The sequence below is a fragment of the Balaenoptera physalus genome (genome assembly GCF_965194825.1).
Source record: "Balaenoptera physalus genome assembly, chromosome: 11".
Taxonomy (NCBI): domain Eukaryota; kingdom Metazoa; phylum Chordata; class Mammalia; order Artiodactyla; family Balaenopteridae; genus Balaenoptera; species Balaenoptera physalus.
Window position 1 is genome coordinate 105,923,467 of NC_138896.1, and position 24,193 is coordinate 105,947,659.

A 24,193-nucleotide genomic window follows, 5' to 3' on the forward strand; every position below is an offset into this window, starting at 1 on the left:
TAAATGGATGTGTACAAGGTGGGATGGGCACAGAAACTGGTGGGGTCCAAAGGGATGCGAGCCACCTGGAAAGACTTTACAGGGTTGGTGGTACCTGCAGGTGTTAAAGGGTAGATAGGGGATTGCCACGTGGACACGGGGGACGGCAGGCCCTTGCATGCAGCGTGGTCCCAGAAGCGGCCGCCCAGGAGGGGAGATCACGGAGGGCGCGTCTACGAGTAAGGGTCTGACCTGGTCCTGGTGGCACCAGGGCACTGCAGGTGTTAAAGGGTAGATAGGGGATTGCCACGTGGACACGGGGGACGGCAGGCCCTTGCATGCAGCGTGGTCCCAGAAGCGGCCGCCCAGGAGGGGAGATCACGGAGGGCGCGTCTACGAGTAGGGGGTCTGACCTGGTCCTGGTGGCACCGGGGCACTGCAGGCGGCTGTGCAGGGGAGTGGCAGGGACCAGAGCTGGCATCTGGGTGAGGGCAGGCTGGAGGGCTGAGCCGTCAGGAGGCAGCCAGCCTCTCGGCTGTAGGGGCGGCAGCAGCGGGCGGAGGGCGAGGCTTCGGTGTCAGAAGCTGGGGGCTGAGCCTCACTGCTCCAGGCGGTGACCAGCTGGTGCTTTTCACTGACTCTGTTGCTCCCTCTTCCCGCACACCTGCTGAAGGAATGCCACAGTGATGGGAGACAGGAGATGAGGTGGTTCTCATTCTTGGAGGCCGCTCGCTTCCTGAGAACATTCCAGAGACATGTTGCAGAAGCTTCCAGGGAGCGTGCAGTTAAACCCGGCTCCGCTTCCCAGTTCTGTTTTGGCAGGTTTCCTTGGATGAATCACCCGTGTTTGGTGGCACCACCCGTACAGTGTAACATGTTTCCATAAATGTCCCTCAGGAACACGGGCAGCCCTGCTGTGGTGATTCAAAGCGGTTCTTAGGTTTTGAGAATGGTAACACCGAGCTGACTTAGAGATCTGTCTCTGAGAGCTGTTTTTCATGTTAACGCTTCAGGCCCTGACCAGATTTAGTGACAAGACGTTAAAACCATCATTAAGCTCATCCGTCCATCTTATTAGTACTATCAAGTAAAAACTTACTCATGAGATCTCGAGGGGCTAGTCTCCAGCCTCCACAGACCTCCCCGGTCTACTGATGACTTAATTCTAAATAAAGCCAACTCCATTGGATTAAGATCCTCCCCATCTATAATAAGTGCCTAAGAGCAGCTTGCATAGGTTCATAAAAGCCATTTTAGGCCAATTAAAAACGAGGCTTTGGTTTCATCAGTTCTTAAGGAAATGTGTGTTTGCTGATAATGGAAAGTTTCTGAAGAACTTAGATTCTGATGGATACCAGGAGGTCATCTCTTCCTAGGCAAGGACTGGATTGAACCTTTCCCAGCTACAGTATCTTTTTAGAAAGGCAGGGAAACGAAGTGAATTGAGCAGTTAGGTGCTTTGCATGCTTTTTTTTGGGGGGGGGGGTGGGGGGCTGTGCCTTGCGGTTTGTGGGATCTTAGTTCCCCGACCAGGAATTGAACCTGGGCCACAGCAGTGAAAGCAGCTCCTAACCACTGGACCACCAGGCAACTCCCAGCATGGTCGTTTAAGTCGTCATGAAATCTAACCTCATTAAATCTTTAAGAAGGCTTGATCATCCCCATTTTCTAGATGAGGTGGGAGGGTTTAAGTGATACTTCCAAGCTGTTAATGAGATTTCAGCCCAGGTCTGCTTATCTCAGAGTATCTTCCTGTTCTACCACTGTGAACCCAGAAGGGAAAGTTGAGGGAAAACGAAAGGGAGAGCAGGACTTGGCGTTTTGAGGAGCCACCTTTTCTTTTCTGTTGCACCTTTTGGCCACCACCTGTGTCCGTCTGAAAAAGCAGTGTTTGTGTTAATAAGTAGTGGGCCACAGGAGAGCAGGGGGCAGGCTGTCACCAGTAGCTAAAGGAGAAGCGGGGCAGTGTCCGCCCTGAGGAAACGGAGCTGAGAGACCTGCCCTGGGCGGCCTGGCCACGTACTCCAGACCGTGGGCGGGATCGACACCTGTTTCTTTATTCTTTCAGCACACGCATTGAGCCCCTTCTCGGTCAGGGGCACGGCAGGCAGAGTTTCTGTCTCACAGAGTTTACGTTCTAGCTGGAGAGACACACCTAAGAAAGGTACTTTCAGGCGAACATAAATGCTCTGAGGAAGTCAATCTGGAGGGGGTCACGCAAACTGGGTGGTCGGGGAGGAGCTCTCTGAGGAGTGACCTTTGACTCCGGGTGTGGGAGCCGCAGTTACAGAGACGAAGGCAGGGCTGAGCTCAGTGTGTCCGGGGACGGAAGTGAAGCGACCCTGTAGGGAGAGCGCTGGGCGAGTGCCACGAGGCGCCTGGGAGCCAGGGGCCTTCACGTGCTGAGAAGGTAGCTCAGGCTGCCCTAGGGGACGGGCTGTGGGGCCGGAGCACAGAGGCCTTTGCAGAAGTCCAGGTGGGAGGCGGTGGCGGCCAGGATCAGGGCACTGGACCCAGAGAAGCAGGCCCAGCAGGTAACCACCTGCATCTTCAGAGAAGCTCTCGATTTGGATCTGGGTAGAACTACAGTAGTTCTCAGGGACTTCCCTGGTGGCGCAGTGGTTAAGAATCCACCTGCCAATGCAGGGGACACGGGTTCGAGCCCTGGTCCGGGAAGATCCCACATGCCACGGAACAACTAAGCCCGTGTGCCACAACTACTGAGTCTGCGCTCTAGAGCCCCCAAGCCACAACTGCTGAAGCCCGCGCGCCTAGAGCCTGTGCTGCGCAACAAGAGAAGCCACCGCAATGAGAAGCCCACGCACCGCAACGAAGAATAGCCCCTTTCACCACAACTAGAGAAAAGTCCACGTGCAGCAACAAAGACCCAACACAGCCAAAAATCAATCAATCAATAAAATTTAATAAATAAATAAATAAAGTAGTCCTCAAAGCATTGTACTCTTAAAAATTATTGAAGGACCCCAAGGAGCATTTTTATGTGGATTATATCTGTCATTGTTTACCAAATTATAAATTAAAATGAAAACTTAAATATGTGTTTATTAACTCATTTTAAAATAATGATAATAAACCCACTATACATTAACATAAATAATATTTTTATTAAAAATAACTCTATTGTTTCAAAACAAAACAAATCCAGTGAAAAGAATGGGATTGTTTTTCATTTTTGCAAAGACTTTAAGGTCTGGCTTAAGAGAAGTCCTCTGGATTCTCACATCTGCTGCTGCGCTCAGTCTGTTGTGGTGTCACGTGTCTTGGAGCCTCTGGGGAGAATGAGTATGAACGAGGCCAATAATGCCTTGATCTCACAAAATGGTTTTGACTTTGAGAGCTCCTGCAAGGGTCAGGGGGACCCCAGGATCCCCAGACTGACCACACTTCGAGGACCACTGCTGTAAAGAGAAATGTCATCAGGTGGCCAGGAGAGGATGACGGTGGGGTGGATTGGGGCAATTCCTGAGGGTCAGGAAGGTGTTTCCTTAGCAGGACCTTGTCGCTGCTTAAAAGTCCTGCACTTTCACAGCCAGTGTTCTCTTGAGTCCTGAGCCCTGGGCTGGGAGGAAAAAAGCCATCAGCACCACCGTGGTGGAACAGAAGCCTGAGGGCTCAGGGCAGGGACAGCCTTCCTGCTGCCACCTGCACCAGAGGGCCCTCCAGGATACCTGAAATCTCATCTTCCATCCTCATGTTAAAAAAGAAAGTAGCATTTAGAGCCACTGTTTCTTCGTCACTGACTGCTACAGACCAGTCTCACCTGAGCTGTTCAGGCGTGAACGCAGATCCTAATCCTCTTCTCCGGGCAGAGCCAACACCGGGGCCTGTTTGCTGTTGTCAGTGCTTGGCATCGTCTTGTTTTTGTCAGAAAGTTATTTTTATTTCCACGTCAGTGTGATTTTACTCAACTGGGCCCGACCTTGTCTGCCGTTCCTCTTGCCTCCCTATGTGAGTGAAACATGGTGCCTTTTAATGAAGTTAATGGAAAGATGGGGTTTACTCGATCGGAAATCACTTTACAGCAAGAGTGACCAAGAAACTCATTTGGTTTACACAAACCAAGTCTACGTTGCCCACTTTCCACAATTTTCTACTTATTTTTTTCTATAAATTCTTAGTTTAGTAAGGCTATTTGACAGAGGAAAATCCAGTGAGCAAAGGTTTCTGTTGTTGTTTTTGCTATTTACATTGTTTTTCAGTTTAGCTGTGTGGTTTTTATAAAGAAAAAATACATGGAAAATTTCATAGAAATGTTTTGTACTGACTCTAAACCATTTTATGACATTCATATTTTAATCCTTGAAATTTGAATGAACCATTTATGTTTAAAAATATGTGACAATTTGGATGGTGATACGGACATTAGTTTGTATTTAAGGCAAAGAGAAATCAGTCTGTAAAATAATTTCTCAACGTGGAACAGTTTCTGATGAGCATTTTCTGCTTGCCCTGTTTTTAGGCCTTCTTCCTGGTCTATGCTCTGGGATGTCTAAGTATTTACTATGAGAAGGTAAGATGTTTTATTCAGACATAGTCCACTTAAAATTTCCCTGATGTTAAAAGCAGGTTGTAGCAATTTCCATATTGCTTTAATACAAATGTGTCCACTTCCACTGGATAAAATTGGAATTGAATTTTTTCTCTAAGTTTAGGCTTTGGGTCCTGAATTGGGATTGTTCAGGCAAAAGCCAGCTTTGACCCTTTCAGACTGAATTTCATTCCCAGAGACTAGGAGGAGAGCAGTATCTTATATAATCAGGAAATCTGTCAGAGCGGTACCAAAAATTAACAGCAAAAATAGAAACTACCCATGTTTAGCACCTGCTTCGGTAAAGGCTGTGAGTTAGGAGCTTTATATGCAGTAATTCTAGTCCTCACTTGCGCCTGTAAAGACTTTTATAGACGAGGTAACCGAGGCTCAGGAAACAAGTAACTCACCCAGGGTCACACAGCTGGTCTGGTTAGAATTAGTATTTGAACCTCTGTCAGGACAGCTCCAAAGCCCATGATTTTGTGCTGTATCCTGCTGCCCTTAGCAGAACGTTAATCCCAATGCTTGCCTCCTGGTAGAGGAATTGGGGGGGTGGAAGGCGAGACTTCACCATATACTTTTGTACTTCTTGAATTTTAGACCATGTGAATCCAATACCTATTCAGAATAATTCACATGAAATTAAAATTAAGATGAAAAAGGTAAGCAGAACATTAGAACAGAGAAAATACATTTTATTCTGTTGTTGGGGGTACGTATTTTGTCATTCATCCGCTTCTAACTGTGTAAGTCCCCTTCATGAGTATTCCAGTGGTTTGGAAGCGGGTGTCTGGCTGACAGGTGACCCATTGTCTCAGAGGGGGGCCATCCTTAGCCCACCCCACCTCCTCCCCTGGGTCTTCACTGACATTTGTCGGGGCGTTCCAGCTGCTCCGAAGAACCCTCAGCCTCTGAAACTTGGTGGGCTGTCCAAGCCGGAAGTTCAGCCTTCTCCACAAGACTGTTGCTTGTTTTGGAGGGGGGGTGGATTTCAAGACCACACACATATGGAGTTTCCACCTTAGGAACAACTGTTTTTTTTTAAAAAAAAAAAAAGGAGAAAAGTAAAAACAAAAAAACCCAACTCTAGCTCATATTTATGGTGTTAAAATCTCAGGCTGAGACAAACTGAGCAAGTCTCATTGAGTGACTGATCCGTAAACCAGCTGAAGGACTGGTCGTTTTACTCAGCGCTGAAATGAAGTGGAAAACCTTCCAAGCTTACCTGGTCTTTCCTGTTGTGTTTTTGTGTTGACACATCAGAATGTTCTCTGAACCGTTCTCAGTGTCTTCAAGTGTGACCTTAGAAACAAAATTCCCTTTGAAGCAGTTGGATTACTAACTTGTGCCTTGAGATTAATTTTCTAGTTTCAAAGACTAAATGGAACATCTTTTTATAAAAACTTTTACAGAATTATTTTTGGCTTTTCTGAACGTGGCCTGACATACCGCAGCTACCCATTAGGGTCCGTGCATGCTGGAACACGCGCCCTCTGGCTTTGGTGGACGCCCGGCCCGCCCCCATTCCTCTGCCTGGACTGTTCTCCCACCAGCAGCCCCTCCGCTGCCCTCCCCCGCTTCGCTTGGCTGCTTCCAGTCTGCAGGGTTGCTGTCTCACGGGGGCCTCTCACAGGTCCTCTGGGGCAGTGCTGTCCAGTAGAAATATGATGGGAGCCTCAGATGGGAGCCACATGCATAGTTTTAAATTTTCTGGTAGACACATTAAAAAGGTTTTTTTTTATAAGTCAGCTGAAATTGATTTACATTATTTACATAGTGTATTTAACCCAACATATTTAAAATTGCTGGGATAATTTATATTCTTTTTTTCATACTCAGTTTTGAAATTCAGTGTTTTTTTTACACTGGCAGCACATCTAAGTTCAGGGGAGTGGCTGGCTGCCGCCACACTGGACAGCGCGGGTCTGGATCTTGTGGTTAAACCCTTCGTCATGGGCACCGTGTTTATCTTCAGCTCACACTTAGTATAGATGTTGTTGATTCACCGCCTGGTTAATGGGTGGATACATACGTCATAATGCTTTGTTTTCCCCCAACAACTGTAGGAGCCTTTGACGATTGTGAAGCTCTGGAACACCTTCCGCGTAGTTCAGCCCACGTTCGGGACTACGTACATGGCGTACCATCACTTCCGAAGCAAGGGCTGGGTGCCCAAAGCAGGACTTAAGTACGGAACAGACTTGCGTAAGTGATTCTTGGCTTGGCAGGTGTGAGAACCAGGGTTCACATCAGATCCTGGGGTGAAAATCGAATTGGTTATATGTGCTGTTGCTGTTTTTTCCTGAGGTGATAGATGTCCTCCTGCCTTAGATAAGAATGTTTGGATCGGGGTGGAGGGTGTGTTTTCCTCTCTTCCACTCTGAGATCTTAGAAGAGAGTCCACAGCCCCTACCCCCGCCTCTCATTTAGTGTGTGATCGTGTGATGTAGGGCAGTCCCTTATCTTCTGGGGTAGTCTCATCTGGCACATTGTGTGCAATACCATTAATAATCATTGTATAACTGTGGTGGTAATCACAGCTGTCATTTATTGAGCCCTTGTTGTGTGCCAAGCATTGTAGGAGACGTTTGACGTTTGTGACCTCATTTAATCCTAATAGCAGCTCTACGAGATCAGTGCTCACCGTCCTCATTTTTCTGATGGGGAGACTGAAGTTGTGAGAGATAGGGTCATTTGCCCCTAAAAGTTGCCAGGGTCAGTAACTCACAGTCCTGGGCTTTGAATGCTGGAGCCCAGGCTCTTGGAAACTTCTACACAGCACTGCCTCCCTCATCTTTATTTAAAGGAGCAGGTAGGGACCCGGTGAGCACCTCATTCACCAGATAATTGCTCAGGGTCTTGTGTGAGCCAGATCTTCTTAGGTGTCAGGAACACAGAGGTGCACAAGACAGACAAAACTGCCTGGATGGAGCTGCTCACGTGCTGGGGGGAGTGGGGGTGGGGAACAAACAAGCAAACACATAAATGCGTACTGTAATGTCAGGGTACTAAGAAAAATAAAGCAGAGTAAAGGAACAGAGTAAACAGGAAGTTAGGGTGGTTAGGAAAGGACTCTCTGAAAAGATGTGCCCCAAACAACAACAGAAGTGTGACTACAGTGAGGGAACAGGTCACTTGACAGTCTGGGGAAGAACGCCCGAGGCACAAAGGAGCAGCCAGTGCAAAGGCCCCGAGGCAGGACTCAGGAGCAGCACAAGGACAGTGCGTCTAGAACTTAGAGGTCCCAGGGGGAGAGTGACGTGAGGTGATGTCTGGGAGTTAGGCTGGGGATGGTCACGTGGGGCCGGGCAAAGACTCGGGGTGTTATTCTGGTTGTTGGAAGTCTTGGGAGATTTTGAGCAAAGGAGTGACTTATATTCAATAACTTGATTTAGTGGGACCTTTGTGTGCTTTCTTACTGATAGACGGCGGGGGGCGGGGGGCGGGGGACGGGGATGGAAGCAGAGAGAGTAGTTAGGGAAGCTGACCTGACCAGCCCTGCAGGCAGAATGATCGGGCTTAGCTCGAGATTAGTTTGCCAGGTTTCCAGATAATTGCGTGGCCCACAGGTCACAGCGTTTCAATAAGTGGCGTAGCTGTTGCACTGCCGTCACTGGCTCCCCGCCCTGCTCTCCTTTTCCTGCCCCGTGAGAATAGCCGCTCCGTGTGAGTGCTTGGCAGGCCAGTGTGCTCACCGAATGGGCGAAACCTGAGCAGAACTTTCCAGTCAACCAGGCCGCAGTGATGCACTCTGAGGAGGCAGGGGTAACGGAAAGAGCTCTTCGGGCTCACACCGGTTCCATGTCTTACTACCTGTGTGACCTCAGGGAGGTCACTTCATCTCTCTGAGCTTCCATTCACTCATCATGTAACATGGATAACAACATCTTTATAAGACAGCATCTTCTTTATAAAAAATAAAAACAAAACGTTGCCGGGGGAAGGGACCTCTGTTGAGTGCCTTGTAAGCATACCTTATTGCATGTGTTTTCAGTACTCGAGCCATATTTGTGGATGGTGAGTAGAGAAAACTTTCCTCATTTAAAAATAAACTGCCTTATAAGGCTGGATGAAAGGACAGACAGATGGACAGACTTTTAAAAAGAAAAGAAATACATCAGCTGTTGTTTCCCAACTCCCCAAGGGCTTTGCCCCAGGAGGGGTGTATCGTGCACTTGGAGCTGCTTGTGTGATTAGCGTGAGACCAGGTTTCTGGCCCAGCAGTGCCATGAAGGGTGTCTTCACATTTCCTGCTTTAGGGAGAATTCAGGAGCTGCGCTAGCCTGGGGTGAGAGGAGCAGCTTCCTAAACTTGACCTCTTCTCCAGGCACGGCTACATGGTGCTGCTGGTCTCTTAACAGTATCATTTTAATTTTGAAGGCCAGTGACATGATCACACATACCCTAGAACTGCCCACACAGGCTACACCCAGGACGTGCTCCCTTAACAGTTGTTTCTACTCAAAGAGGTAATGACTCATGACAAAGGGCCGTTAGGAAATTCACATCTTATCAGGGAAACTCTTCCCTTGACTAAGTCTTGTCAATCAGATTTCATTCCAGGAGCTGCACTTGGAACAGGTGATAAGATCTCAAATCAGGCACAGCTGCCGGCCCAGTTGACCTTGATTGCCCAGTGCTGAAAACCAGGCCAGAAATCACTTGGGAGCCTTTCCATACATCCCCCCGACCCCAGAAGCTCCCGTGGCTGCTGGCTCATATGGTGACCAGGTGCCAAAAGCAGCAGGTGCCTTGGTGCTTTTCTTCTCCCGTATTATTTCATCTTCATGCTCCGTGAGGCGTGTGGCGCTCACCTCCTTCAGTAGCTGAGGAAATTGAGGTTTCGAAGGGTCAGGGGAGTTGCCGAGGGTCCCACAGCTGGCAAGTACAGAGATTAGGGCTGTTTGGGTCCCAGCTCTGTGTACTTCCCGCCACACCTGACTAACATTGCCAGCCAGAAAGCCAAAAACCAACTCCAGGCTTCTGTTTTTGTCTTACGCATGCAGTTACTGGTTGATTTAACTTGATTTAACCCGAAGTTCTAGTTACTCCTGAGCCTCCTTCCCACCCATTCCAATTTTGGGTTCACATGGACTAAGTTTGATCATGTGATTCCCCAGCTCCCTGCAAATTAGAAGTTGCAAAACAGGTAGGAGGAGGGGAGCCGTTAGAAGCCAGCAGAGTTACGGGATGTCCAGAGCATAAGAACCATCACCGGTCGTGGCATCGGCCCAGAGCTGGTGGCTGGCTCTGCCCCCGGGGAGAGGCACTGGGGCCCCGTGCTCCTCACAGAGCAGGGAGGTGCACCGTCCTCCCATCCCCATCTTCAGTTCTTTCCCAAGCCACCCTCCTGGCTTATTCTTCTAATCAGACTTTAAATGTTTTTGTTAACATTTTCCACATTTGCACACATAATCCGTATTAAATCATAAATGTTTTTGCATGCAACTCCTGAGAATATTCTCCATAATTATGGCATCATACAATACCTAAGAGAAATCAGAATTATTCATTAATATTATTAATCAGAATAATTAATAATTCATTATTGATTGCTCATTAATATTCATTAGTTAATTATTCGGTAATATAATATCATCAAAAATATCCAGTCCATATTTCAGTTTTCCCACTTGTCCCCCACAATGTCTTTTGTGGCTGTTTTGTTTTTGATTTTTTTGACAGGCTCCACTCAAGATTCATTTATCACATTGAGTGCATTTACCACTTTTAGTTTCCTAGGGAGGCCATGAGAAATGACCACAAACTGGGAGACATAAAGCAGTAGAAGGTCTAGAGGCCAGAAGTCTGAAACCACGGCATTGGCGGGGCCATGCTCCCTCCGGTCCTTCCCTCTTCCAGCTTCTGGTGGCGCCAGCTGTTGCTTGGCTGTGGCTGCATCCCTCCAATCTCTGCAAAGATCCTTTTTCCAAACAAGGTCACATTCACAGGTCCCAGGAATTGGGACGTGGACATATCTTTTGGGGGCCACCATTCAACCACTGCAGTCTCTTCAGTCTTTTTTAATCTAAAAGAGTCCCTCCGCCTGTTTGTTTTCTGTGACGTTGACTTTTTTTGAAGAGTCCCGTAGGGTGTCCCACAGTCTGGGTATGTCTGACCACTTCCTCGTGGTTAGAGTCGGGCTTGCAGGTTTTCTGCAAGCACGGGTGATGTGTGTCCTCACCGGGCCACGTCCGGGGGTGCCTGATGTCAGGTTGTCCTACTGCTGGTGATGCCGTTCGTTTGCTAGGGCAGCCATTGTTGGGTGTCTGCACTTTTCCTTTTGTAGTTCACAAGCGATTTGTAGGGTGACACTGAGTATCTGGTTCCCTAGTAGTTACAGTGGTTGCCCGAATTGATTACTGCACTGATCACTGTGTTCTGACTCTGTCATTCCTTCCGCACGTCACATCTGGTGTTAGTGTAAGAAGGCACGTTTCCTCTCTTCTCCCTCTTCGTTCAGACTTTTATTTTTAAATACCCACTATTTCTTAGACTTCTGAAGCTTTCATCTTTCTACTTGGGAGGCATTTTTGTAAAACTATTTCGTTTTTCCCTCTGAATACACTGTTACCATCGTAATCGCTATCATCACGGGTAACTTTTCAAGCACCTCCACCTGCATTATTACCCCCATTTTCCATAAGGAGATTGAAGCACAAGTGTCATCATATGGTCTTGGCACTGCTGAGCCTTGAATTGGGGTCTCACTGATGCCATGTTTATGCTTTTAACCCCTAAGCTGCACCTCCATCGTAGTCAGGCATCTGAATGGCCCGAGTTGGGGGTCGGAGCTGCTTTCAAGCTGTGTCACTTTCCAGATGCATCTTAGGTGAAGGATGTGTAACTGATCATAGATAATAGCACATGAGGGCTAGAGAAGATTTTAATTTCCCCTCATGTCTTCATTTTATGATTTTGGAGACTGAGGCTCAGGGAAGTTAATCATGTGTTTAAAGCCATACAATCAGGAGTGGCAGAGATCAGGCCAAAACGGAGCCCCGAATTCAGTCTTATCCCAGTACAGGGTCTCCTTCCACTGCACCACATCCCCAGAAATTGAGAAATGGGTGTTTAGATATTTACTTAAATGTGGGCCCTTACACAGTGAATTTGAGCTGACTTGCCAAATACTTTAAATACAATTTAAATAGGAAATATGTTCATAAGAAGGAAAGGTGACCATGGAAAATATATGTGAAGGGTTACTGTATCATCCATTGGGTCCTAAACTGGTTCTGACCTCGTGGTGCGTGAGCTAAAGAGAAACGTGATTAAATACCGGGTTCATGCCCAAAAGGAAAAGTTGTGCCAGTTCCTCAAAGGAAACAAAGCTTTTCTGCCTTGGTTTTTGCACAAGCTCACGGGATATAATTGTTTGTTAGTTAAGGTAATTCCTGCGGCTGTAGTTACATATAAACTCCAGATTTCATGGGCTTAATTAACACTAGGAGTTAATTCTGTTCATGTGAAATCCAAAGCCAGTGTCTGAGTGGTGGGTGGACCAACTCCCACAGGGACTGCAGGGGCCCAGCTTATTCTCGTGGTCCCACGAGCTTCACTCGGCCTCACAAAGGAACAAGCACAGGCTGGGTGCCTGGGAGGGTTTTCTGGGCCAATCTGGAAGTGCCCCGTGACACACAGCCACTCCTTGCTGCTTGGGAGGCTGATACGGGGTCTCTCACGTGCCTGGAGAGAGAGTAAACAGATCTGGTGGACAGATCTCCGCACCCTGCCACAGGCTGTGCGCCACTGAGGGCTCCCCTGCGCTTCCGCGGTCCACGGCAGACCCTGGCCCGGGCCTCGCCGGCCAGCCGCTCTGACCTCCACAGACTGAATGAGGTGGGCAGGCAGGTCTCCAAGTGGCGTGTGTGCTTATGTGACTTTTTCCCCACTTGACTTTGAATTTCCTAAAAGTTGGCATGAGTCTCATTCATCTTTAGCACCAGCACCTATCCTGTACCGGCCAGAGGAGCTCAGACCCTGAATAACGATTCAAAAGATTGAAATGAATAACTGAATGTTGGTCCGCATTATACCAACTTGACACACTTGACATGATTTCAGACTCTCTGGAGAGTGTAAGACAAGAGACAGGACAAAAATTGCTTATACTTGGATTTGGAATTCATTTGTGGGGTGCGGGTGGGACGAGGGTATTAGGGTCTTGGCAACAGATTTGCTTTGCTAATTTTTGTTCTGGGGAAAAAACAGTTTGGGTTTTAAAAATAGACCACAGGGTGTATTGCAGGTTACCCACATACAGAGCACTGGGTGTTTGTGTGCCTTTGGAGAAGAAAATACTTTATAAGTATAAAATGAAACTTTGATTTCGAGTGGTTATACGTTTTCTTTCTTTTTCTTTGCAGTGTTGTACCGAAAAGGCCCTCCATTTTACCACGCAAGGTTTGGAGTGAATTTTTTTTTTTATTGGAGTATAGTTGATTTACAGTGTTGTGTTAGTTTCTGCTGTACAGCGAAGTGATTCAGTTACACATACACATATAGTCATTCTTTTTTAGTTTCTTTTCTCATTTTGGTTATCACAGAATATTGAGTAGAGTTCCCTGTGCTATACAGTGGAGTTCCCTTGTTGGTTATCTATCTTGTACATATTAGTGTGTGTGTGTTCATCCCAAGCTCATGATTTATTGGAGTGATTTGTATATAGTTAATGGCTTAAAGTGACAGGAGGAAATTTCTGAGCCCCAATTTAATTTTCAGAGGCACACAAATAATTAGAGTCAAATTCCTCCTGGCTTAATAGGAATAGATACTATATGTCTGTCCCTTATAAGTTAAAGTTGTTACACTATCTATAAAATAATAAATAGGTCAGGATAATTTATGTTTTAGCATTAAACATTGAGTTAATCTATGTAGTTACTACTGTATAGTAATTATTCATCTTCATATCAGTGAGTATTATTATCTAAACAGTTGAGTGAATTCATGGCTTTCATGTTGGGAGAAATATTTCTGTTCCTTTCCTGTAAGTACTGAATCAGGCTTATAGTTTGTAATGTAAAGTGTGAGTTTTTCATTAATATTTTTCCCAGTAGTAGTCTAGGGGAATTCAGGATCAGATGCTGTGTGTTTTATTTTCTGTATTTTCGTTCTTGGTAGGACAAACAATGTTCTTTTTATTTTATTTTATTTTAATATTTATTTTATTTTTTTTGTTTTGGCTGCATCGAGTCTTAGTTGCGGCATGCGGGATCCTCCGCTGCGATGCACGGTCTCCTCGTTGTGGGGCTCGGGCTTCTCTCTAGTTGTGATGCTTGGGCTCCAGAGCATGTGGGCTCTGTAGTTGTGGCACACGGGCTCTCTAGTTGTGGCCTGCGTGCTCAGTAGTTGCAGCACGCGGGCTTATTTGCCCCGTGGCATGTGGGATCTTAGCTCCCCGACCAGGGATTGAACCCACGTCCCCTGCGTTGGAAGGTGGATTCTTAACCACTGGACCACCAGGGAAGTCCCAAACAATGTTCTTTTTAAATGGATTGACTTCATGTTTTTTATTTTTAAAACACCCTTGCCTTGTTTTCCAGTTACTCTGTCATCATCGAGCTGGTGGATGACCGTTTTGAGGGCTCTCCTCGCAGACCTCTCAGCTGGCGGTCCCTGGCTGCCTTGAGCAGAGTTTCAGTCAGTGTCTCCAAGGTAACACCGCATCAGCTTTGGGGTTCACGTGTCATTTAAATGGTTGGATTTTTCGTCTTAATTGTGGTAGAAGCATAAAAGTCATGTGTAGGGACCGCAGAGCGTTTATGTGCACGAAGCTCTGGAAGCTGGTCCTCCTCGCCGTTCTTCCCCCCACCAGCTGGTGCACAGCTCCAGGGTTGGAGCTCCGAGGTTTCCCATGGTGATGGGTGTCAGTGGGCATTGCCTTCCTTCCCGGGGGCAAGCCCAGCCAGCACGTGCTCAGAATCCACTCCCACTCATTCACAGATGACTCGAAAAACATTGACATGTTTGTTTGCATAGGTAGCAGGTCTCTCAAAGAGAGAGAGGAAGGGAATTAATATTTATCGCTAAACACCTTATGTCTTTTCTCACTACCCTGTTACTATCCTCATCCGAAGGGTGAGGAGTCAGAGTCAGAGATGTTGGGTGACAAATCCAAGATCACACAGCTCATGTGCAGAACTGGGATTCCAACCCAGAGCCGTGTGACTGCCCCGCTTGTGTTCTCCTATATCCCACTGCCATCAAGTTAGGAGGGACATTTCGTCTCATACCAGGACTACAAAGAATGAAAGTTTTGTGTGTTCTGTGTTACTCAGTAATTCTCTGAGTTCTCCTTCCCACAGCTGCTGGAGGCGTGCAGGGCAGTGAGGCCGGAAGGGCCAGCAGGGGCCAGATGGCAGCTGCCTGGGTGCAGGCTACGTTGCTTAGGCTTTATCCTGTGAAAGTAACTTTGTCCTAGAGAAATAGCGGTCTAAGCTGTTTCCAGTATCGACTATTTTAAGTGCTGTGTTTATAATCAGCATATTATGTGCTCTGTTTGCATTCTCCTGTCATGTCAACGATGAGTGAACGGCAGGTCTTTGGTCTAGAGTGGGGCCCAGTTACGTTCCCGGGAGGAAACGGACATGTTTTGTGAGTTTCGAGTAGCACACACTGAGAGGGGGTGGAGACGGCCGCGTTTCCTGCCCAGATTTGTATTTGTTTTGTGGGATACGGAGTTTGTTTTTCATGTCTCAATAGGAATTTATGCTGTGCTATTTGATTAAACCCTCCGCCATGACTGACAAAGAAATGGAGTCACCAGAATGTATGAAACAAATTAAAGTTCAGGTAGGTGAACTCAGAGACAAATTCATGTCGTCACAAAGGCTCTGCCCAGCATATTGCGTCCCTTGGAACCTGTGGTCCCGAGACAGGACAGGAAAAGCATCTCCCCTCGGCGACGAGAGCCCTCTCAGGTCCTTCCCCTCTGAGCCCAGCCTCGCTCCCCCTTAACCCTGTGGCCCCTTGTCCTGTGATGTCCTCTGGTTTCTGCCCCTGGCACTCAGCTGAAACCGCCCTCACAGCCGGCCGGGAGCAGCCCAGACCTCTCCCGGGTCTCGGCCCCTGAAACGACAAGGGTCGCTGTTGTCTCGCCGCCTCCTTGAACATCTTGTCTGGCTGCTGGGGGCCTGTGTTGGGCTGAGGCTCCCGCATCTTCCTGGCGGGATTTTCTCCGCCGGGACTGCCAATCCGCCATCCAGTTGCCCGTCCCGCAGCAGGCCGGCCATTGGTCTCCAGGGCCCAAGCGCCTCGTCCTCCTGTTTGTCCTGCTCACACCCACTGGGTTAGCTCTTCATAAAATGCCAGTCCAGACCCACGTCTCCCTTCCCCGTGCTGACCCAGACACGCCGGCACCGTCACAGACCTGGTTCTGTGTTGAACACTGGGTTCGCACCAGCGCTCCTCTTCCTGAAATGTGCCGGTAGGAAACCACAGCAAGGGTGGCTCTTAAAATCTTGGGGTGATTACTGTAGATGCTGTTTCCACATAAGGTTTGCTGCATTCACATTTCTCCAAATGTTTAGAGACAAGGAATGGGGAGCAGGTATCATCCTTGTACAGACGGCTCGCTACAAAATGTCTCTGCGATGCTGTATGCCTAGCGTGTTCGTGTTCGTTCATCTCTGTTTTTGAAATTCAGTCGCCTTTGTATTTTGATTGGTTGCAGGAGGTGATTCTAAGCCGTTGGGTTTCTTCACGGGAGAGGAGTGATCAAGACGAGCTTTAACGACTCAGCCTCAGGGTTCTGATTTCACCAGCAAATGTTACTGAGTCTCCTGTATAAGCCAAGTTCAGGGCGAGGTAAAGAGTCCTTTTATTGTAATTGCCCATTAATGTAAAAGTTTTAAAGGGCGTGGCACTCCCAGCACCAGAAAGTGTTAGCGTGTTAAAAGTTAAAATTACACAGGGAAGAAGAGCCCTGTGCGGGGACTGCAGGTTCTGTCCTTGGATCGGCCACTCACTGACCCCGGGCCTCTCGCCTCGGGGCCTCGTCCTTTCTGCGAGGGCACTGGACTAGGCCAGTCCCAAGAGGGCTCTCCCAGCAACAGGCAACTTCTGTTACTCTCTGATTTTACCTGAAATGGTAGTTTCTCTCCAGGCGGCTGTGCAGTTTTCAGGGCACCTCTGTGCACCTGCCTCTCTGATTACCCACGTCCAGTCTGTCCTGGAAGAGGGGCCTCTGTCCACAAGTGTCCAGCTCTCCAGGAACTTCAGCCAATTTCGCAAACATGGGAAATTCCATTTACTGTCTACCAAGGATTTCTGTATCATAGGAAGCATTTTAAAACAAGTTACCTCATTATTTAATTCTCAAGTGAACTCATTGGTGGGCACGTTGTGTAGAGTACACAACAATATTGTACAGGATTACATAAGAATTGTATCTTGCTTCACTGAACTCGTTATACAATAAAAATATGTGGTGAAAAAAATGAATGGAGATATATAGTGAATGCAATTAATATTTGGTAAAATACAGTAAACAGAGCCCTTTTTAAATTGTTTAGATGACAATGAAGAGTTGCCTGAGGGGCAGCGGGGGTGGGGGGGATGGGTGGAGGGGACGGTGAACGTCTGAGATCCACCCGGCGCCCAGATTCACATCACTGGTGGGCAGGCTTCTCCTTGACACCAAGTACCCCAGAAGCGGATGGCTAAGAACCATCTTGGGAAGCTGTGAGATGAAAAAACCAAAATGGGCCTCTGTTTGCATTCCCTTGACCTTGGGCTTAGAGCTCCTGATGACTGAAGATTCTGCTTGAGGTTGAGTGTTTAAGGGGTTGCCTCTGTTCTCCTCACGATCCTGCTCTGGCAGCCAGACCATTACATCACCATGATCTACAACTTAAAGATTTGGCATCCAGGTGATGGAGCTCCTCTTCCTTCCCTGTTTCAGACCAGTAAAGCCATCAGTTTGAAAGAGCCTGTGGCAACCTTTTTGCTCTTCATTAGTGACGAGAATAGTTGGTCAGCATTTTTACCATCCGCCTTGCTTACTCCAGGCTCCTTACACAGCAGAAGACTTGGCTTTGAATCATCACTTTATCAAAACCTTGAAAGTCAGCAAAAAATTTCAAGAGCCGTTTCTTTCCTATTTCATTCATCATTTGTGATGACACTCCTTTCCAAGCCTAATCAGTGCATCGAATGCCTTTATGGTAAAAACTCTGCCATGAATCCTTCATCAAAGTTCAGTCATCCTATCAGCTCTCTAGGTACTGTATCATCAGCTGATATGCTTTGAAGGTTGTGGTGACTCTTTGGAATAAAGGCTACATTAAAGATGTATGAAAGCGGAAACACCACAGTTATTATCTGTAACTGAAAGCTCTAGAAGGATGCCTAGAAGCATCGTCTTTCATCAAAGAAGCCTTGGGTGAAAGATTCTGCTGCGTCATGTGTATGGTTTGAACACCGTTTAGCAGGCCATGCGCTTTGTTTTCAAAAAAAAAAAAAAAGCTCAGGTTCATCAAGATCGGAAATTTGCTCTGCAATACAGCCACCTTTGGGAATTTCAGGGGTTCACTGGGGGAGCTGCTGCAGCCTTACATGCAGCTGAAGTCAGGCTTACATAAATCTCCCAGACCTTCCAGGCTTGCTTTAAATCCGAAGTCCATCACCAAATCCTCGCTCCCCGTCACTTTCCTAACTCTCCATCTGTACCAGCATGTGCTCAGTGGCATCACGCTGACTGGCTGTGCGTCCTCCGTACACGAATCTCACTAGCTTGATAAAAATAGCTCCCATGCTCCAGAAGACCGCGAGACTTTGTGGAACCCACGCGTTTCACAAGCTGTGCTTTGTCACCCACCCAGTGCAAAAACCATACACAGGAAAGGGACGCACGTACTTGGCCAAGGTTATATCTTTTATATGATCACCCTTCTCAATATAGTGTCGCTCCAGCTTTTTTTCCTAACTGGGAATTTCCTCGGCCTCTGAAACTCGCCTGCTTTCTTCATGGACTCCTCCACTTCCAGAGGAGACAGTTTCACCTCATAAAGTGGGGGAAATGGGGTGATAACACACGACACATCTAAACAGCATAAGCTCCCGGCAGTCAGCTAAGACAGCAGCATGTGCTGTGTCCTCTGTTCGGTTCAGACACTCAGAACTTGCGTGCTTTTGCTGCAGGCTCTTACATATTCGTCATTTTTCACTTGGATAGCCAATATGGGCTAATGCTTTTTGCAAACCATTACAGCCAATATTTGGATAGTGAGAGTTGAGATGGGGCAGATACCTTTGTGTTCTTGTTTATCCCGTAGCAGCCTCTGAGTTCAGGGGGTGGGACGCTCCACAGGAGGAATAGGGAGGCTCAGAGGTGTGGCCTCCGTATGCCACCGCCAGGATGTCCACGCGGGGGACTTGATCCAAGAGCCCTCGGTACCTCTGTGAGATCACCACAGCTGAAGTGACACCGGCCCAGAAAAATCATGTGAAGTCAACAGAACAGCCCTGCTAGGGCTCATCCAGTGGAGGTTAGAGGGGAAGGCCGCCCACCACTCCAGGCAGGGCCTGGGGTGTGCTGGCAACGCTGGGCAGTGGTCCCCACCTCAAGGTTGGGGTACAGCCCGGGGCGCCTGTCACCAGGAACGTGCTGGTCCATGTCACTTGGCACACAGTGTCAGGGATTCACAGATTCCATGAGGACCCTCTGTGGATCCAAGGTCAGGAACCTCGGGGCAGAGTGTGGTCCTTAGGTCGTAGTTTCCCCAGAGAGAATTTTATTGAAGTCAGTGTAGTGGAATGAGCCTTCTAGAAAGGAAACATTGAGATCTCAGCTCTGTCTCTCGTGGTTATGTGACCTTGGACGATTTACTTGCCCTTATGAGCGTTGATTTTCTTATCTCTAAAATGGGCTGATGATACTGTTTATGACTCTCACCTCAATAAAAGAAAGTAAAAATAATAATATAATGTTAGTGGGAATTCCCTGGCAGTCCAGTGGTTAGGACTCGGCACTTGCACTGCCGTGGGCCTGGGTTCAACCCCTTGTCCGGGAACTAAGATCCTGCAAGCCACATGGCACTGCCAAAAAAATAATAATGTTCCCCCAGCAGGTTGCTGGAGGATGCAGTGGGCTGGTCCTTACAAGGGGCTTTAAGCACAGAGCCTGGCCCGTAACACCCTTCAGCTCTGCAGCTGTGAGGGTTCATGTGGGGGAAGGAGGAAGCACCATGTCCGTACAGCCACAATGCACACTGCCTGTGACAGCTGCTGCTTACACGGGTGATTATCGTAGGTTGATTCTCCTGCCTTCAGTTGTAGAGGCTGGCCTTTTCTGACCTCAGCCCCAAACTATAAGGGGAAATGGTGATATCTGTGCCTTCACTGTTCTAAAATTCCCTCATAAAGAGATTCAGTTCTATAAAATAATAAGTTTATGTGTAACACTTGGCAGGGATTAAACCAACATGAATGGGACATAGTTTTAGGCAGGTTTACCAGGCTGGACCTGGTTAGGTTTCCCAACGTTTCTGAGCAGAGTATACAGATCTGAAAGTTTATTGTTACTTATTGGTAAAGTTTTTATTTTGTCTTAATTATTTTACCTTTATTAAAGCATTTTCATCTTTTTTTTTTTTTTTTTAAAAAGTTGCTCTTTACTTGAATGTGGTTTTTAGCGTTCCCCTGTGGGGAAAGTACTTAGGCTAAAAAGAAATTAAATGTCTCTCCTCCCCATCACGCACCTCCCGTTTATGATTTTTCCAACCGAATTGAATTTTTAAAAACCTGAGTACAGGGACTTCCCTGGTGGCACAGTGGTCAAGAATCTACCTGCCAATGCAGGGGACATGGGTTTGAGCCCTGGTCTGGGAAGATCCCACATGCCATGGAGCAGCTAAGTCCATGCGCCACAACTACTGAGCCTGCGCTCTAGAGCCCGTGAGCCACAACTACTGAGCCTGTGCGCCACAGTTACTGAAGCCCGCGCCCCTAGAGCCGGTGCTCCGCAACAAGAGAAGCCACCGCAATGAGAAGCCCGCGCACCACAATGAAGAGTAGCCCCTGCTCGCCGCATCTAGAGAAAGCCCGTGTGCAGCAACGAAGACCCAACGCAGCCAAAAATAAATAAATGAAAGAAAGAAATTTATTAAAAAATAAAAAAACCTGATTACAGACTCGAATAATTATCCCATGAATGTTAACTTCCTTAAGACTGTAACTGAGGCCCATTTCTTTTTTTTTTTTTTTTTAATTTATTTATTTATTTTTGGCTGTGTTGGGTCTTCGTTTCTGTGCAAGGACTTTCTCCAGTTGCGGCGAGCGGGGGCTCTCTTCATCGCGGTGCACGGGCCTCTCACTGTCGCGGCCTCTCCCGTTGCGGAGCACAGGCTCCAGACGCACAGGCTCAGTAGTTGTGGCTCACGGACTTAGTTGCTCCGCAGCATGTGGGATCTTCCCAGACCAGGGCTCGAACCCATGTCCCCTGCATTGGCAGGCAGATTCCCAACCACTGTGCCACCAGGGAAGCCCCCTGAGGCCCATTTCTAAAATGGATTGAGAGAGATTTAAATCCATGAGTTTATCTTAAATCTTTGGTTTTTTATATATAAGCTGAAAATTTTTAGTCTTTTTACCATTTTGTGAAATATACGGATGCCTCAGTTAAGAATACATGATATGGAAAAGCAAATTTGTGAAGTTGTTAAACTAAGGCAGTACTTGCTATTTCAAAGTAATTTGCTATCATTTCTTTTAAGTGAAAGTTTTTTAGCATTTAAAAATTTTTGGAATCTTTCCATTTTCAGAAGCAGTATTTCAAAGGTAGATATTCTTCTTCCTAACGTTTAGATGGCACATTCTGATAGAGTAGAAAGAGTGGAATCAGAAAAACCTGGGTCCAAGAGTCCAGGTCTACACTAGGAAAACAGTGGTGACCTTGGGAACATTGCTTAATCCCTGTGAACCTCAGTTTCCTCAGCTGTGAAGTGGGGATAATTACTAGCTCCTGAGTTTGTTTTGCAGACTAAATGAGATGGTATATGAAAGGATCTGGCACGTTATAGGTGTGCTTTTTTTCCCTTTCAGATGAACCAAAAGTGTGAGCATTGACATAATTATTTCCTCTCGGAAGTAAAAAGCCTATTTTATGCCCTGGTAGGTAAAACAGTGGAGGAGAAGGAGGTGACAGAAAAAGTTCGAGGTAAAGTAGTGAAGACAGCTCTGGGGATGGGGGAGGGGTACCGTGGTAAGCACTTCCTGCACGAAGGGAGCGAGGTGCAGCCATTGCGGGTGGCTTCTTGTTTTTTTAATATTGTTTATTGGGTTTTCCTGGTTATAAGAGTAATCCATGCACGCTGTGGAGGCTTTGGAAAAATGCCTTCATGTGGGTTAGTTTAGTCCTGCGAATCGCTGACTCTGAGGCAGTCTGTGGCCTTGCTGCGAACGGGAGCCCAGCCGCCCATCATCCCAGGAGCACTGACGGAGACAGATGTGTGCCCAGGGCTGCGCTCACCGCTGACGTGAAGGAGTGCACTTGGGCTGCCGGGTGGACCTCTGAGGCTTCATCTGGGGTTGGAGTTGGTGCCAGTGCTGAGGATTCTCAGCTCACATTTCTGCAGAACTGAGCCACGTCGCCCATCTGTTTGTGGTATTCTGATGCCCCATTTCCTTTACTGGAGTAAAACCTGTAGGCTGGTACTGTGGTTTTGTGAGCAGGGCATTTGTAGCCTGCTGAAGTGAAAGAAGAAATACGAGGCCGACCGCTACCAAAGGCACCCCCAGGGTGTAGAGCAGCCCCGAAAATAGGGAGTGGGGATTGTTAAAGCTTTGTTTGAAAATCAAGGTCATGCAGCAATTAGAGAAAGTAGCATCAAATTAGCGTTTCTAACATTAACAATTCTTTTTTTTTTTTTTTTGACTGCACCGGGTCTTCGTTGCTGCGCGCGGTCTTTCCCTAGTTGCGGCCAGCGGGGGCTACTCCTTGTTGTGGTGCACGCAGTTCTCACTGTGGTGGCTTCTCTTGTTGCAGAGCATAGGCCCTAGGCGCACAGGCTTCAGTAGTTGTGGCTCGCGGGCTCTAGAGCACAGGCTCCGTAGTTGTGGCGCATGGGCTTCGTTGCTCTGTGGCATGTGGGATCTTCCCGGACCAGGGCTCGAACCCATGTCCCCCGCATTGGCAGGCGGATTCTTAACCACTGTGCCACCAGGGAAGTCCCAACAATTCTTATTTTAATTGTTTTATGACATGTTTCTTATCTCCTGTTCATATTCGAATGCTGATGGAAGCAGAATGCTTATCTTCTCTAATGATGGCAAATTGCTGACCCAGTTGCCCTACACCCTGCGTGCCAGTGGTCGGTTTTGGGTTGCTGGGTGCTGGAGGTAACTGCACGGGCTTTGCAGTCAAACCTGGTCTGAACCCTGGTTTTGCCCCTGGGTGCCTTTGGGCAAGTCCGTTTCCCTTGTCATCTGTAAAATGGGCATGATGTCAGTACCTACCTCACAGGATGGTCTTAGAGATTAAAAGGGAAGAGTAAGAAGTGTTTACTCTGTTGTGGAGTCTTTTATGAATACGCGTTAATTGCAGCTGTTACGATTACTAATACTAAGGTAAAGAACTGGACCAGGGAAGCAGAGTCCTAAGACAGAGCGTGAAGAGAATGGGGCAAATCGGAATATCCCCCAAACCCCACGCTCCTTTCATCTTTACCCGCTGAGGTCTTTATGATTCCTTGAACACAGAGTAGCAGGCAGCTTGTTTAAGGTGGTCTCATTTTCTAGGTAGGAAGTTTTGTATTTCTTAAAGAACAGTCCTAAAACTTAACAAATGCAAATGTTGAGCCGCCTGCATTTTTTCCCACTGAAGTCGCTAGTGTGAATCACTGACCAATGCCTCTTTGGAAACAAGCTTGAAGGATCTGTAGCAAGTTTTCCGAATATCTTTATTACTAAGTAACTATTGCTACCTTGAAAGATGGGTTAGGTTTTTGGAAATTAGACATCATTCGGTGCCCACGCTGAGGAATAAGATTAGGTGGATAGTCTATCACGTTTGGTCAAAAACAAAGAGTTCTGGAAGCAGTTTCCAAAGAGGAATCCTGAAACGTTTTGCTCACTGGCTATTTAAAGTCTGATTATTTGGGTGTAAAAATTCTAATGTGCTTGTTAACAATCCTTGTGGTTACTCATCTCCGTCGTCCCCTTCCTCCTCCTGAAGGTATTAGAGAAAGAAGACGGACTTTCTTCGTGTCCTTTCTGAATTCTGCACCTAGAGTGGGCAGAGGAGGTGATTCACTGTGGTAACTCCAACACCCCAACTCCCCACCTCAGGCCTGGGAAGCAGGTTGATTGAGAAATTGCCAATCCTGTTTGTGCGCGTAGACACAGAAAGGCTGACTCAGGAGGAGTGCATGTGGTTCCCGGCTCAGATTCTGAGACCTTTTTTCTTTTTTCTTTTTAATTATTATTGATTGTCAAAAGGTTACCATGTGCTTTTTATGTAAAAACAATGAGGTGAAGGCAGTCATTACTTCATAAATTGTAAGGGTCTGTTCCTACAAATCCCCAATTTCTGGATTCACATTGAAAGGTGAATTTGTTCCCTAATTAATTTACAGGAAGAGTTCTCATTGCTCTGTGAATAAAAGATGCTGCCACTTTACGCATAACATGGACCCCAAACTACTGTGAAAAGTATTTTAG

The 24,193-nt window shown here is 47.2% G+C and overlaps 1 protein-coding gene across 6 annotated transcripts in view; it reads left to right on the forward strand.

The window, feature by feature from the left end:
• The window catches only part of TSEN2 (tRNA splicing endonuclease subunit 2), a 44,601-nt gene extending 20,417 nt beyond the window's left edge, over positions 1 to 24,184 (forward strand). For 2 of the 6 annotated variants that reach the window (XM_082415746.1, XM_082415744.1), the window contains 6 exons: positions 4,460 to 4,510; positions 6,598 to 6,736; positions 12,901 to 12,937; positions 14,080 to 14,191; positions 15,239 to 15,328; positions 16,209 to 16,978. In XM_082415746.1, the coding sequence (XP_082271872.1) occupies positions 4,460 to 4,510; positions 6,598 to 6,736; positions 12,901 to 12,937; positions 14,080 to 14,191; positions 15,239 to 15,328; positions 16,209 to 16,268 (489 nt within the window). In that variant the 3' untranslated portion in view covers positions 16,269 to 16,978. The other 4 variants (XM_082415745.1, XM_082415743.1, XR_014251418.1 and 1 more) reach the window with 3 other exon arrangements.
• Positions 24,185 to 24,193: the final 9 nt, after the last annotated feature.